The 13,502-nt window shown below is 37.3% G+C and overlaps 2 protein-coding genes across 2 annotated transcripts; both read right to left on the bottom strand.

The window, feature by feature from the left end:
• Positions 1-409: 409 nt before the first annotated feature.
• On the bottom strand, positions 410-6,255 carry LOC120268823 (2-oxoglutarate dehydrogenase, mitochondrial-like). The gene is given in 13 exon segments (XM_039276085.1): positions 410-937; positions 1,338-1,461; positions 1,572-1,787; positions 1,868-1,996; positions 2,289-2,535; positions 3,291-3,623; positions 3,722-3,927; positions 3,929-3,949; positions 4,380-4,619; positions 4,621-4,788; positions 4,790-5,113; positions 5,115-6,010; positions 6,092-6,255. Coding segments are annotated over 12 exon segments (3,039 nt in total). The 5' UTR covers positions 5,913-6,010; positions 6,092-6,255; the 3' UTR covers positions 410-704.
• A 1,025-nt stretch (positions 6,256-7,280) lies between these two features.
• On the bottom strand, positions 7,281-12,637 carry LOC120269369 (ras-related protein RABE1c-like). The gene is made up of 9 exons (XM_039276710.1): positions 12,520-12,637; positions 12,281-12,436; positions 8,639-8,711; positions 8,401-8,501; positions 8,212-8,277; positions 8,028-8,125; positions 7,793-7,855; positions 7,604-7,696; positions 7,281-7,510 (listed from the first exon to the last, which is right to left on the bottom strand). Exons 2-9 carry the CDS (start codon positions 12,351-12,353, stop codon positions 7,427-7,429), a joined length of 651 nt encoding a protein of 216 aa, XP_039132644.1. The 5' UTR covers positions 12,354-12,436; positions 12,520-12,637; the 3' UTR covers positions 7,281-7,426.
• Positions 12,638-13,502: the final 865 nt, after the last annotated feature.

The following is a 13,502-nucleotide window of genomic DNA, read 5'->3' as shown; positions in this document are numbered from 1 at the left end:
TATTTTATTTTATTTTATAAATAAACGATAAACATCTCATATATAAAAAAATTAAGAACATACATCAAAACACAATTGCCACACTCATATATAAATATCTATGTTTTTATTTTAATTATAAAAAAGTTGAGATTCTATTTCTAATCCTCCCAAATTAAACACTTTATATATATATAGCCATTCATTTATAAACGTCTATTATCAGTCATTAGATCTCGATCCAACAACTAATATTAATAAACAGAAATTAAATACAGTAATAAATACAATAATTATTGTTTCAAGCAGTTTGATATACAACTCTACCGTTCATCAATATCGAATCCAACGGCTGATAATTGAATATCCATATATTTCGTCTATAGATGATATTTTGCAATATATATATATATAATTATCTTCTACCGAATGAACCAAGTTGCATGCCACCCTCGTTGAACTGAATTGCATCATATAGTTACAAAAATATTGTCTCAAACAAAGAAAAAAAAAAAATCAAACAAGTTCACATCGCATGCATGCACAGGTATTATTTGCTGCTGCATCATAAGTGGTAACAACACACTTAAAATTTTGGAAATAACATTTCTAAGGGTTGAACTACCTCAACCATGCATGAGAATGAAGAAGGTGGCAATATATGTTCTTGTCCTAAACTTATTTATAAAGCAATGATGCATACATACATACAATCAAGTGTCGAATTAGAACTGGATCGGTTCTCGTTGCAATGCCTTTTGGACAAGCTCGGTCTGCTCCTGAACATGAACAGAATAGAAACCGGTGGCGGTGGCAGCTGACGGTGGCCGACCAACGTATTTGATGTCGTCCATTGTTCCTCTGCCAAGGGCCTTCATTGCTGTGCATAGACGGGGGCTTATATAAGTGTATCCGCCCATGTTCATAGGCTCTTCCTGGCACCAAACAATCTCGGAATCTGAAGTATGGGAATAAATGACACTCAAGTTAGATGAAATTTCATCGGCCAAGGAGAATGGTCACCAAGGCTTGCATTAGCTATAAATATCTCAAAAATCTAAATAATTTGATCTATAATTTGCAGTTTCTTCCTGAATTAGCATGATAAAGGGTGTAATAGATAGTTTCAAGCAATAATTTCCAAAATCATTAGTGAAGAAGGCACTCAAGAGAATCCTACATCAGGGTACTCTAATCTACCAGCAGACTTGTGTATGTGTGTGTTTATTAGTGTAGAAGGCACTCAAGAGATTCCTACATCAGGGCATTCCAATCTACCAGCAGACGTGTGTGTGTGTGTGTGTGTGTGTGTGCAGCTAATTGAAATTAAAACAAGTTGTAGGCCTAATTTTTCGTACTTGGATATCGCTTCAACTCTCGCTGGATAAGGTCGTAGGGGAATGGGCAAAGTTGTTCAACTCTACATATTGCAACATCCTTGCGCTCGGTTTTCTTCCTTGCTTCATCAAGTTCATAATAAACCTGTAAGGCAGAAGTCAGTTACAGATTTTCCACAGGGATTCTGATGGAAGAACTATTATTTCCATCAAACTGAACCAATGAGAGAATATGAACACAGAGAAAATGCTTACCTTCCCGGAACACAAAATCAGACGATTAATACCCTCCTCGAGATCTTTGTGGTCATTCTGATCTTTAATTAGGCGTTTGAAACGTGTTCCTTGCTTATCAAATCCTAGGTGGCCTACAACATCATCAAATTCGGAAAGATTTGATTTGCAGTCCTTGTGCCGCAGCAGATTCTTGGGAGCCATAACAATTAGAGGCTTCCGGAATTCCCTGTGTATCTGGATAGAAAACCATATTTGAGCAAAATCCAAGAATCACAGAAGTACTGGGAGCCAATATGCACACAATGTCGACTAACCTGACGCCGCAGGACATGGAAGTAATTTGCTGGAGTCGTGACATTGACTACTTGCCAATTGCATTCTTGGATCTGCTTCCGCAAAGTTGGATCCATCTCAGGGATGACAAAAGGGTTATCATCACTCATCTGCAAGAGTAACATAAAAAAAAAAGGCAAATTGACAAGAATGATTAGAGTCAGCTATATATCACAATAAATATGCAAGACTGAGGTCTCATTTGGATAAGCTTTTTTCGGCACAGAAGCACTATTGGAGTTAGCTGAGTGTTTTTTTTTTAAACATTTGGATTGGCTTCTTTGGATCCGGAAAAGCAAAAGTAGTTAAAAAAGCAAACATTGACAATTGGATTAGAAAAATGTATAACAGACAATACTGCAGGTGGTTGAAACAAAAGGGCGAGCAGTTGACATAAGTTACCTGAAGGAAACGCTCTAATCGTGCACTTGAATGTTCCGGACCTTGACCATCATAGCCATGAGGAAGTAAAACAACAAGCCCTGTTTGGCGAAGCCACTTTGACTCTCCACTACTCACGAATTGATCAAATATGACTTGAGCACCATTAGCAAAATCACCAAACTGAGCTTCCCAAAGTACCAATGAATTAGGATTCTCCATAGAGTAACCCAATTCAAATCCAAGTACACCAAACTCTGAAAGAGAGCTGCAAGAAGAAAAAGAGAAGAAAAACAAAACCACCACTTTAGTTGTCTTTATATATGACTATAGTTTAAATTGTGGAAAAACAACAATTGAAAATATAGGAAAATCCAGCCAGAGGATTAAAGAGGATTGCACCAATGAAGGCATATGAGGTTGTGCCAAGAAAAGAAGGGACAATGAGCAGAGCAGGAGTCAGGGTGACACATGAAGGTATAGTAAACTAATCAATGTTTCTCAATGTATACAGACTATGATAAACATAACAGAGTTGTGTTTATCAGAAAAGTGAAAAATAATAGAAGCAAGACATAAAATCACAAAACTCAAAGACAAACAATTACACACACACACATATAACATATATATTGAAAGCAAAAACAATGAAATAAAAAAAGAAAGAATAAAACACAAAAAAATAAATCTATCAATGAGAAAATAAAATAAATATATATATATATATATATATATATAATAAATAGCTAGCCTACAATTTCAAGACTGATTACTATAGAAACTTGCAAAATCATTCCCTCTACTTATTATACAAACTTACAAAATCATTACACAAGGATTATCTCTTCATAAGAACCTTTATCATTTAGAAAAACACAGACCAGGATATACACAATGGCAAAAACCCCACCCTAAAACATTTTGATCAGAAGATATTTTGTGAAAGAAAAAATATGCAAAATATTTAGAAAAAATCATTCAACCTCAACGCAGATGGGAATATTAAAATTAAAATGCACATACCTGTTGCTTACAGTAAACAATTCTTCATCTTGATTCATGATGAGATGGTCCAAAGGACAGTACTGTTGTCCAGTCTCCTGATCATGAATGACAGCATGCCTATGACTGAATGTACCCCTTTCAACATCCTGGCCACTCAACCTTACATGGTTACCTTCCACTATAAGGGTAGCAAAAGCAAGCGCTTCTCCAACAGCCCAATCAATGCCTTCGCCAGTCTCAATCATCTGAGCACGCTGCTCAAAAATCTTCTTCACCGCTCTGTGAGGCTTGAAATTCTCAGGGATAGTTGTGATTGCTTGGCCAACACGCTTCAGTATCTCTGGCTTGACACTGAAAATATGGCAAATGTTTAATCAAAATGCCATCTGGATAAAAGTGAAATAGTAGAATAGAAAATTCAGATGGGAGAAAGAAGTCAGTCAGTATACCCAGTATTTCTAATACGAGATATCTGTTCAGGTGATTTGAAACCAGCCCAATATGCTGAAAGCCAGTCTCTTCTTCTGGGCACATAATCTTTGCTGTTAATGAACTCTTCATTCAGGATAGTATCAACCTTTTTGTTAATCCGCTCAATGTCTTCTTTAGAAATCTGTCCTGACTCTAGGAGTTTTTCTTGGTAAATATCAAGTGCTCTTTGGGTGGTTTCTAATTATCTATTCAAAACAGGAGGAGTCAGACTGGTGGATAATCATGCTGATAACAATCCCATGATAACTAAGATAAAACTCAAAACCACTATGGAACTAGAACAATAATTTCTAATATATATATATATATATATATACTTTCCCAGTACTGAATTTATCCCAGACGAAGGGAAGCTTCGTCACTGTGTATAGTTCATGCCCCTTCTCTATTGAGCAAAGGGTCTGTAATGCTTTGAAATTGAGATGGATTACAAAAGACTGAATAAAAACGGGCCAATCTTATGCTTTTGTGCAGCATAGAATGCCAAATATCAACATATACATGTGAAGTGTAGAATCTAACTATGCAAACAAGTATGCATATGCTCCACATTCATACAGAAAAAAAAAATTGTTCATTGGAGTGCTAGAATAAACATGAGAAGTGAGAACTCACCTGGTACATTTTAGGCTGAGTGAAAGAGGGCTCATCAATCTCATTGTGACCAAATCGACGATAACAGACAATGTCAACAACGACATCAGAATGGAAAGTTTGGCGCCACTCAGCAGCAAGCTCACAGACATGAACCACCGCCTCCACATCATCACCATTCACATGGAAAATTGGAGCATTTAGGGCTTTGGCAACATCAGTACAATACTGTGAAGACCTCCCAGCCCTTGGATCAGTTGTAGAATGCAACCTGATTGTTGACCACCATATGAATCGTTCCACCAGTAGTATAATTGGGAAGGGCACTAAGATGCAGTGTCTCATAAACAACTCCCTGCCCTGCAAAGCTCCCATCTCCATGAATCAACACTCCAACGTTTCTTGTCCTCTCAGTGTCATTAGAATAGAAACTGTTTCGCACGGGTCTTTCCAACCACAACAGGATCAACAGCTTCCAAATGGCTCGGATTTGCAACAAGAGACAAATGAATTCTATTCCCACCTCTAGTGGGTCTATCATAAGAAGTGCCCAAATGGTACTTCACATCCCCTGTTCCAGTATACAATCCAACCTCATCCACAGGCTTGGTACCACCACTAAACTCACTGAAAATCTGCCTCAATGGCTTCCTAACAACATTGCCCAAAACATTCAACCTCCCTCGATGAGACATTCCAATGACAATGGTCTCCACACCAAGATCAGCTGCTCGATCAAACATCTCCTTCATTCCCAGGGATCAATGTCTCAGCACCTTCAAGACCGAATCTTTTTGCTGCAGTCCACTTGGTGGCAAGGAAATTCTCAAACTGGGTGCTCCAAATAAGCCTATCAAGGATAACTTCACGGCGATCCAAACTATATGACCTTGGCTTCACTGTCTCAATCTTGTCTCTCAACCAATTGCACTTGTCCCGATCAGGGATGTGCATATACTCATATCCAATGCTCCCACAATAGGCCTGCTCGAGCCTGGTGAGAATCTCCCTTAGGGTTTGAACAGGACGGTTCTCCGACAAGAACCCAGACATCCTCCACACTCCGAGAAAGAACTCTCGATCGAGATCAGCCTCAGTGAAGCCATAAGAGGCAAGATCAAGATCATCAGGGATCTCACGCTGCTCTAACCCTAACGGATCTAGCTTAGCTTTCATATGGCCATTCACCTGGTAAGCACGGACGAGAAGAAGAAGACGCATGCTTTCCTGAATGGTCTGACCGGAGATGCCGGGGGAGGTGGCCGCCTGGCCGACAAAGTTGCGGAAGAAGTTGTCCCAGGACTCATCGACGCTATTAGGATCAGCCTCCCATGCTCGCTGGAGTTCCTCGAGGTACACGCTGCTCGTGCCATCAAGGAAGCTGTCGGTGAGCCGTGAGAGCGGGACCGGGCGGGGAACTGGAGCAGCATTCCGGCGAAGCACCGTCGAGTGGAATGGCCGGACGGCGGTGCTCCGATGAGGCCGTTGAGCTAGGGTTCTCCTCAACGCCGATCGAGCAACCGCCGATGCGGCCATCGCTCTGAACCACACCATCCTGATCGAATTTTCCACCAAAAAAACACCAAAATTCTCGGATTAAAATATCTCAGAGACTGAGAATCCACTGCTCATTCGTAGCTGGATTGAAATTCCTGCAAAAATTGGGAAAAAATTGGAATTTATGAATTCAATTGCAAGAACAACATCGCGAAAAAGAATGGATGAAATCGAACCAGATCGTGAAGAGAATGAGAATGAAAACTGGAAATCAATGCACGCGCGCGCGAGAGAGAGGAAGAGCTCTTTCTTAGATTCTTCTCGCGCTTTCGGAGACGGAGGTCGGTGGACGGCTGAGATTTAATCGGATGGAGATGAACGGTGAGATGGTTGTAAGTACATGCCCCATTAATTGGGAAAGCAATCACTAATTTTAATGTTGAATTTGAACGGATAATGTTATTTATTTATTTATTTAATATAAATTATTCTTCTAGAACCTTTCTAATTTTAATTCCGTTAAAAAACTATGTAAAAAAGGGGAAAAAAATCCAAAGTTTGGCACCTGCATGCACTGTCCTTATGTCAGTTTCAATTAACCGCATATTTTTAGTCAATTAATTGAGAGATTAATTTATTGTTAATCAAACTGAGTAATTCAACCTCTAATAAACTATAAAGTAAAACAGAACATTCGTTGAATGGGTCATATTTCTTGTGTAAAAGTTCAATAGGAAATACAATAACGTTTTAAGGTGTTATTTTCAGTTTAAAATTGGAACATTGAATTTAATCATGATTAAATTAACTTCATATGTCACACTAAACAAATTAACTTTTTTTTTAAAGAATAGCAACTAAACTGCTAAGAAAGACAGAAATCCGTACATACGTACGTGAGTGCTAGGATCACTCATATACAATTACCGCTCACACTCCTAAAAAATATATCCATATCTAGTGATTCAAACTCTCACCGCTTGTGAAAAATTCTAACAAGAACCAGGATATCAATTGTCAACCCTGTGTTAGTAAAATAGGTTTCAAACATACAACCTTCCCAATGTGGAAGACCAGCTTTTTTTATTACCAAAATGAGTGGCCTAACCACTAAGAAAGACAGGGGCATGCACAAGCCTTGACGGAACAAATGGGAGTGGGGCCTGCGCATACATGAGTGCTGGAACCACCCGCACACAACCACTACTCACACTTCCAGAAATATGCTCTCGCTCATGTGAAAAAGTTCTATTAAAGACCCGACTACCAATAGACCACTTGGTCGTTGGTTATGAAAGGTCAACTTTAAAGACATCTTTGGTGTGGAATGCAAAGCAGTTTTGTAACTCCAAGCAAGTTCCATACAAAAATACAAGCAACATAAAACATGAAAAAGGAAGTTGATTTAAATCCTACATTATGAGCTAAATACTCGAAAAGAATGATAGGATTAGAAATACAAGCAGTAGCACACTGTATTATTATCATCATCTCCAATACATCATAAGCTATATGAGCCAATTGGCTTCGAATAGAGTTCAAGACAAATAACTATACTATGATTTACGACTTCATGTAGCACCGCAGCAAGCTGATCGCTCAGGAGCTTTGGCATCACCAGCCACCTCAGGCCTGTTGATCTTGATTGTTCGATCCTGGAATCATATAATTGAAATGCAATGTCAAATAAAAGCGGAAAAGTAAGCGGGTCGAGAGTAAAAAGGTTTTTACAGTGAAAATATTTGTACCTCAGCTTTAGAATCTGTTTCTGCAAGTCTTTGTTTGATATCTCGAGCTATTGAAAAGAAAACCTGCTCCACATTAAGGTCGGTTTTTGCACTCTGAAAAACATGATATTTAATTTCAATGATCTCCACATATTTCGGTTCGGCATTGTCACTGTACAAACCAAGTAAATCTCGAAAAGAATTACTTACAGTCTCAAAAAATTTGATCCCATATTCATCTGCAAGTGCTTGTCCCTTAGCGGTGGATACAGCCTGGGGTAATGAAATTGGTTTAAGTGAATTACATTTGGAAGAATAGAAAAGATAGAACAAGTAAACACCAAATGTAGCAGCTGTTTATAAACCATCAAAGAAACACAAGAATAATAGAAATGAGAAAGAAACAAAAAAAGCACAGGCCTGTCCTAGGACAGGTTGAACATACCCTTTTGCTTTCATCCATGTCAGCCTTGTTGCCAACCAAAATCTTGTTTACATTATCAGAAGCATGCTGTTCAATGTTCCTAATCCAATTCCTTATATCTACACAAAGCACTCAGGACAATGAGAAACCAACAGAGGAGTACTTGAGAAAATCAGGTTTAAGTAAATGTGAAACAAATGATTACTGTTAAATGATGACTCATCAGTAACATCATAAACAAGCAAAATACCCATGGCGCCTCTGTAGTAAGCTGCATACAATATAAAGGAAAGAGTCAAAATTCCAGTACAGTAAAAAATTTCTGCTGTTCCACATGTCCCAAATCCCAGTTTGAAAGCTGATAAGAAAATTGAGTAAATAAGTACAAAGTTACCAGTTGTAATAGTTCGAAACCGTTCCTGACCAGCTGTATCCCAAATTTGTAGTTTGATTCGTTTGCCATCCAGCTCAATAGTTCTTATTTTAAAGTCAATGCTATATAGAGCATGCTTGTGCAATTAGAAACTAAAGATAGAAATTATAATAAAAGCAGGGACATAAAAGCAACAGTAGCAACATACACACACAAAGTAACAATAGAAACTAAAAGCAAATGCGAATAGGGAACTTACCCAATAGTTGTAATGAAACTGGTGGTGAAAGACCCATCTGAAAAACGCAAGAGAAGACAACTTTTTCCAACACCTACAAACAATAGATTGCATGTCAAGGGATCAGCTCCAACAGTAAGTTCTTGTCATATGGATCTTGTGATGAATTGTGTCTTAATGCGGCTACAAATGGCGAATATATGTGTGTATATGTGTAAGTAACTAATGGGTAGGTTTCTCCAATGACTGAAGTTTCTCCCAGTAAGACAGCTCTCAGCATAAGCCTATGGTCATCTTCAGATAAAGTTAGCACTATATTTTGATCCTTGCATTAGTTTAATGGGGCTATCATACTAGAGATTTTTAGGTGGTCCAATCTAACTTGTTTGTTATCCATTAATTTAAGCAGACTGATGTCAGAGGATTTGCTTGAGCAATGGGTTAACCGGATCATTCATCAAGTAATATGATAAATTCTGCATATTAACTGAATATATATATATATATATATATGCAGAGAAACAGAAGACAATATAATTTAGGGAAAAGGACCTGCAAGTCATTCAACATTTACAGTATGACCTGCAAGCCCCTCTAACAATTGCAAGGCCCCAGCAGATAATTGCTTTTACCATTATTCCTCTGCAACCCCAGCAGACATCAAATCAATCTAACTAATTCCTTTCATACCAAAATTATCCCTATTTCTTCTTTCTCTTTCATTTTTTTTTCTTTCTCATTCTTCTTCATGTTCATCATTTTTTCTTTTTGTACATATTCCTCTTCTTGTTGTTCTTTTTTTTTTCTTCTTATATTTGTTATATAACTCCAATAACAACACCCATTTCTCTTGCATGAGTTAAGATGGTGGGGAGGGAAAAAAAGGAATAGAAATAAAGAGTGATTCTAGAATAGCTTGATGGCTAAGAGGTAAAGGAGAAATAAGGAGGAAGAGCAATGGGCGTGAGTCTAGAAATAGCATGATGGTTAAGCTGTTGGGGAAGACATGAGTTATTTTCCACTCAGAGGTGTCCACTGCCCGCTCATATTACAAGCGTGTTCACTCTAATTATTAAACTGCCCACTCATAGATATCCACTACCCACTCAGATTTTAGGTGTACCCACCCAGAGATGTCCACTACCAACACAAATATCACTCAGATTTCAGGTGTATCCTCTCAGAAACATCCACTAACCGCTCAGGTATCATGTATACCAACTCAGAGACTCCACTACCTACTTAGATATCAGGTTTACCTGCTCAGAGATGTCCACTAGCCGCTTAAATATCATGTGTGCCCACTCAGAGACATCCACTACCCACTCAAATTGCAAGTGTGCCCATTTTGAATCATAAGTACCTTGTTCAGAAGGTAAAAAGAGTACATTTCAAATCTATAATTTAACTTTGAGTCATAGTAAGTGGTATAGCTTGATGGTTAAATTGTTCGGTTTCACTATCCAAATATGGTTTCAATCCCCATAACTACAATTTTTTTGCTAAACAAATAGGTGAAAAGAATAGGTTCAAATATATAAAAATTTAACTTTAATTATAATTAACAGGATAGCTTGATGGTTAAGATGTTAGGTATCACCATCCAACCATAGTTCAAATCCCTCACACACCAAACATATGGGTACATAAGAAATCTAAACATATAGATGTGGCTAACTAGTCAGAGAAAAGATACTTTACAGGTTAAAAGAAGCTTTATTTATCCTAAATGTACTTCTCTAAAATTCAAACTTATTAAAAAAGAGCAACAATGTCATTTCCTCTAGCATTAACTAGCCGTTATCTTTCTAAGGAATGCTTTCAGGGGGACTTTGAGATCACCTACAAATTTGGAGAGACTCAAAGTTAAGTGAAAATATATGGACCAAATGATTTTCAACATTAGTCCTTGTGGAAATTTAAATTTAATTCAGAGGGTAGCTCCAACAACTACATAGGACCCCATGAAGAAAAGAAAAATGGCACAGATAACCTCTCACAACTACATAGGACCTCATGAAGAGAAGAAAATTGGTACAGAAATTCAATCATGCTTGAAATAGAATTAAAAAAGCCACCAATTGACTGTTACAAATTTAAGGAAACAATAAATTAGCGCATATTAAAAGAACTCTAAAGTGGATGGATGGTCTCTAGAGTTAAGCTTAGCACATCTTTCTCAGATAGTCCCAAACAAGATATCTTGTTATATCACTGTGCCCAACAGGCTGGTAGGCAAAATTTCTAGTCCAAATATCACCAGGAACTCACTTGCTAAATGCAGAAACACAAGTGAATAAAAAGGAGATTCGAATTTCATGCAATTTCAAGACTTAAAATAAATACAGAATTGCTGGTCATGGTTATTTAAACGCATAAACTGCGTAACCTGTTCTACTCAGTAAGAATAATAACAGGAATCAGAAAAAATGACTAATGTCAGATCAGCAAGTTTGTCACTTGTATAAATATCGAACAAAAATTATGGCAGCCAACTGGCTTAGAAATCTAAGGAACCACCAGCCAAACTTTATAGTTTATTCATATAGTTCTGATTAGTTACTTGACAGAATATCTTCAAAAACTAGGCACATAATCTTGCCAGAAACATATAGAATCGAGAATAGAAATGATATATGACAAGAATAAAAACACACATGTTAACTGCAACCACTGACAAGGAGGAAGCAAAGAGAGATTTGAGCCTTATGAGGAGATTCAATACTCTAAGCCTCCCTGGTTGGGAAATAATGCATGAATTGCTGCCCTCTAAATTAGTGAAATCAGTCTAAAGAAGCAAAATAAGTGAGATTTACAACCACAAAATTCACACTTCAGCAATCAGAAAACCATATTCAGCACACTCTCAATTGCACCTTCTAAAACTCAAAGAGGCAGGCACCCACAAACTAGTCTGCCTACGAAGTGAAGATACGCATCACATCCAAAATGTTAATGTGACAAGGGCAAGGGGATTGGTGTCATGGGCTAAAAAAATTCCATTTCCTCTCCCATCATAATAGGCCTACACTGGTGTGTTACCTGCTGCTCAAAAAGAAAGTATTTGAATATTGGCTAAATCATAACTTGCTTCCCTCCAGACCAACTTTGTGAGATACATTATAACAACCAAATCACAATAACCAGTTTATTTAATTAATAGAACCAAACAAAACACTAATAATGCAACACTGAAACTAGACCCACCACAGCAAACAGGCAATTATTGCAGAACAAATTTCCAGAATAAAAAATGGGTTATAGTACACCAAAATTAGTAATTTCAGTAAAAAACCAGACGCAAGATCATGCTCCCATATACCAACCAAAGCTAAAAACAGAAACGCAGTCCATAGTGTTCTTACGAGCATGATATCACAAAACAGTTAACAAAAAAGCCCCACCAATGCCACAAAACAAAAATCACATTTTTATGCAATCAATACAAAAATCACCAACAATCGCCTAACATGGAGCCTCCCATGATTACCAGACAAAATCATATAGAACTACAAGCTGCTTCAGATCCCCAACCGATCATCAATTTCAACACCAAAACAAGCATTCCAACGCGCAAACAATCTCAGATTAATCAACGAAACATAATAATAATTCACAGAAAAAGAAAAAAAAAAATCCAAGGAATCAAATCGCAGGGCTTACCACTGTCGCCGATGAGGAGGAGCTTGATGAGGTAGTCGTAGTCGGCCCGAGCCCTCGCCGGAGGAGCAGCCATTGGAGACGATGAGAGAAGAAAGAAGCGATCAATGAGACGGGAAAACCTCCCAAAGTTTATATAACAAAATCACAGATCCGTCCCTGAAAGAAGATCAAATTACAATAAAAGAAAAAAGGAAAGTGAAAATTTGACAAATTTTAGAGGGGGAAAGCGAAAAAAGTACTATAGAACGCCGAGATGATGAACAGATCTCTGAGGGAGGGGATGATGGAAAGGGCGGTGAGTGTACCGGGGGTGAGTTGAGAAGGGGAAGAGAGAAAGGAAGGAAAAATGCTGGTTTTATGGGGAGCTGGTTGGACCGGTTCCGGTTCTGACAGCTCGAGTGAATTGGAATTTTCTCCGGCTATGGACCGGGTTAGTCTTATGATCTCACATGACTTGTTTTTCTAGACTGTTATATATATATATATATATAAAATAAAGAGTGAGGGTTTGAATGTCTATTGATTTTATTTCACACCGTATAGTTATATGTATTTTTTTTATTTTTTTTAAATGGACGAGGATCGGCACCTAAAAAGTGAGAGTATAGATGTTTATTGAGTTTACTTCACATCTGTATGATTATATGATAAATCCAAAATTTTTATACAGTGGAGGTAAAATTTATTATATGTATATTTAATGGTGGCAAATGATAGTATAACTATGTATACAATAATGACTCTATAAGCATAGCCGATATTTCAAGTTTCGTTGCTCCTGCTAACTCTTATGTCGATCCATTCTTGATTGTATACGTTTCTGGTTTTTTTTTAAATAAAAAAAATCATCATCTATTCATCAATATATATAGATGGATATGTGTGTGTGTGCGCCCGCATGAGGGGCTAAAAAAAAATTTAAACTCATAAATTAGACTTTTGATTTTTCGAAGGGGAAATGAAATGTTGATTCTTGTATAGAGCCATTATTAAAACCCTTTTTATTAAGAAAAATGTACGTTGAGTAGAATATAAGAAAATGCACCGTGTTGAATAGAGCATAGGAAAAAAGTACAAGACTGTTTCAAGTTTCAATATTATTTTAACATGGTGATGCTTTGTTTTCTATGAAATACCTTTTATTGTAAAAAAATAACTTATTATTTTAAAGTATAGATGAATTATACTCCAATGTTTAACCGTCTTTAAATGGTAAAAAAAA

Source organism: Dioscorea cayenensis, chromosome 9 (genome assembly GCF_009730915.1).
Source record: "Dioscorea cayenensis subsp. rotundata cultivar TDr96_F1 chromosome 9, TDr96_F1_v2_PseudoChromosome.rev07_lg8_w22 25.fasta, whole genome shotgun sequence".
Lineage (NCBI taxonomy): Eukaryota > Viridiplantae > Streptophyta > Magnoliopsida > Dioscoreales > Dioscoreaceae > Dioscorea > Dioscorea cayenensis.
This window is presented reverse-complemented; position numbering and strand designations above follow the sequence as displayed.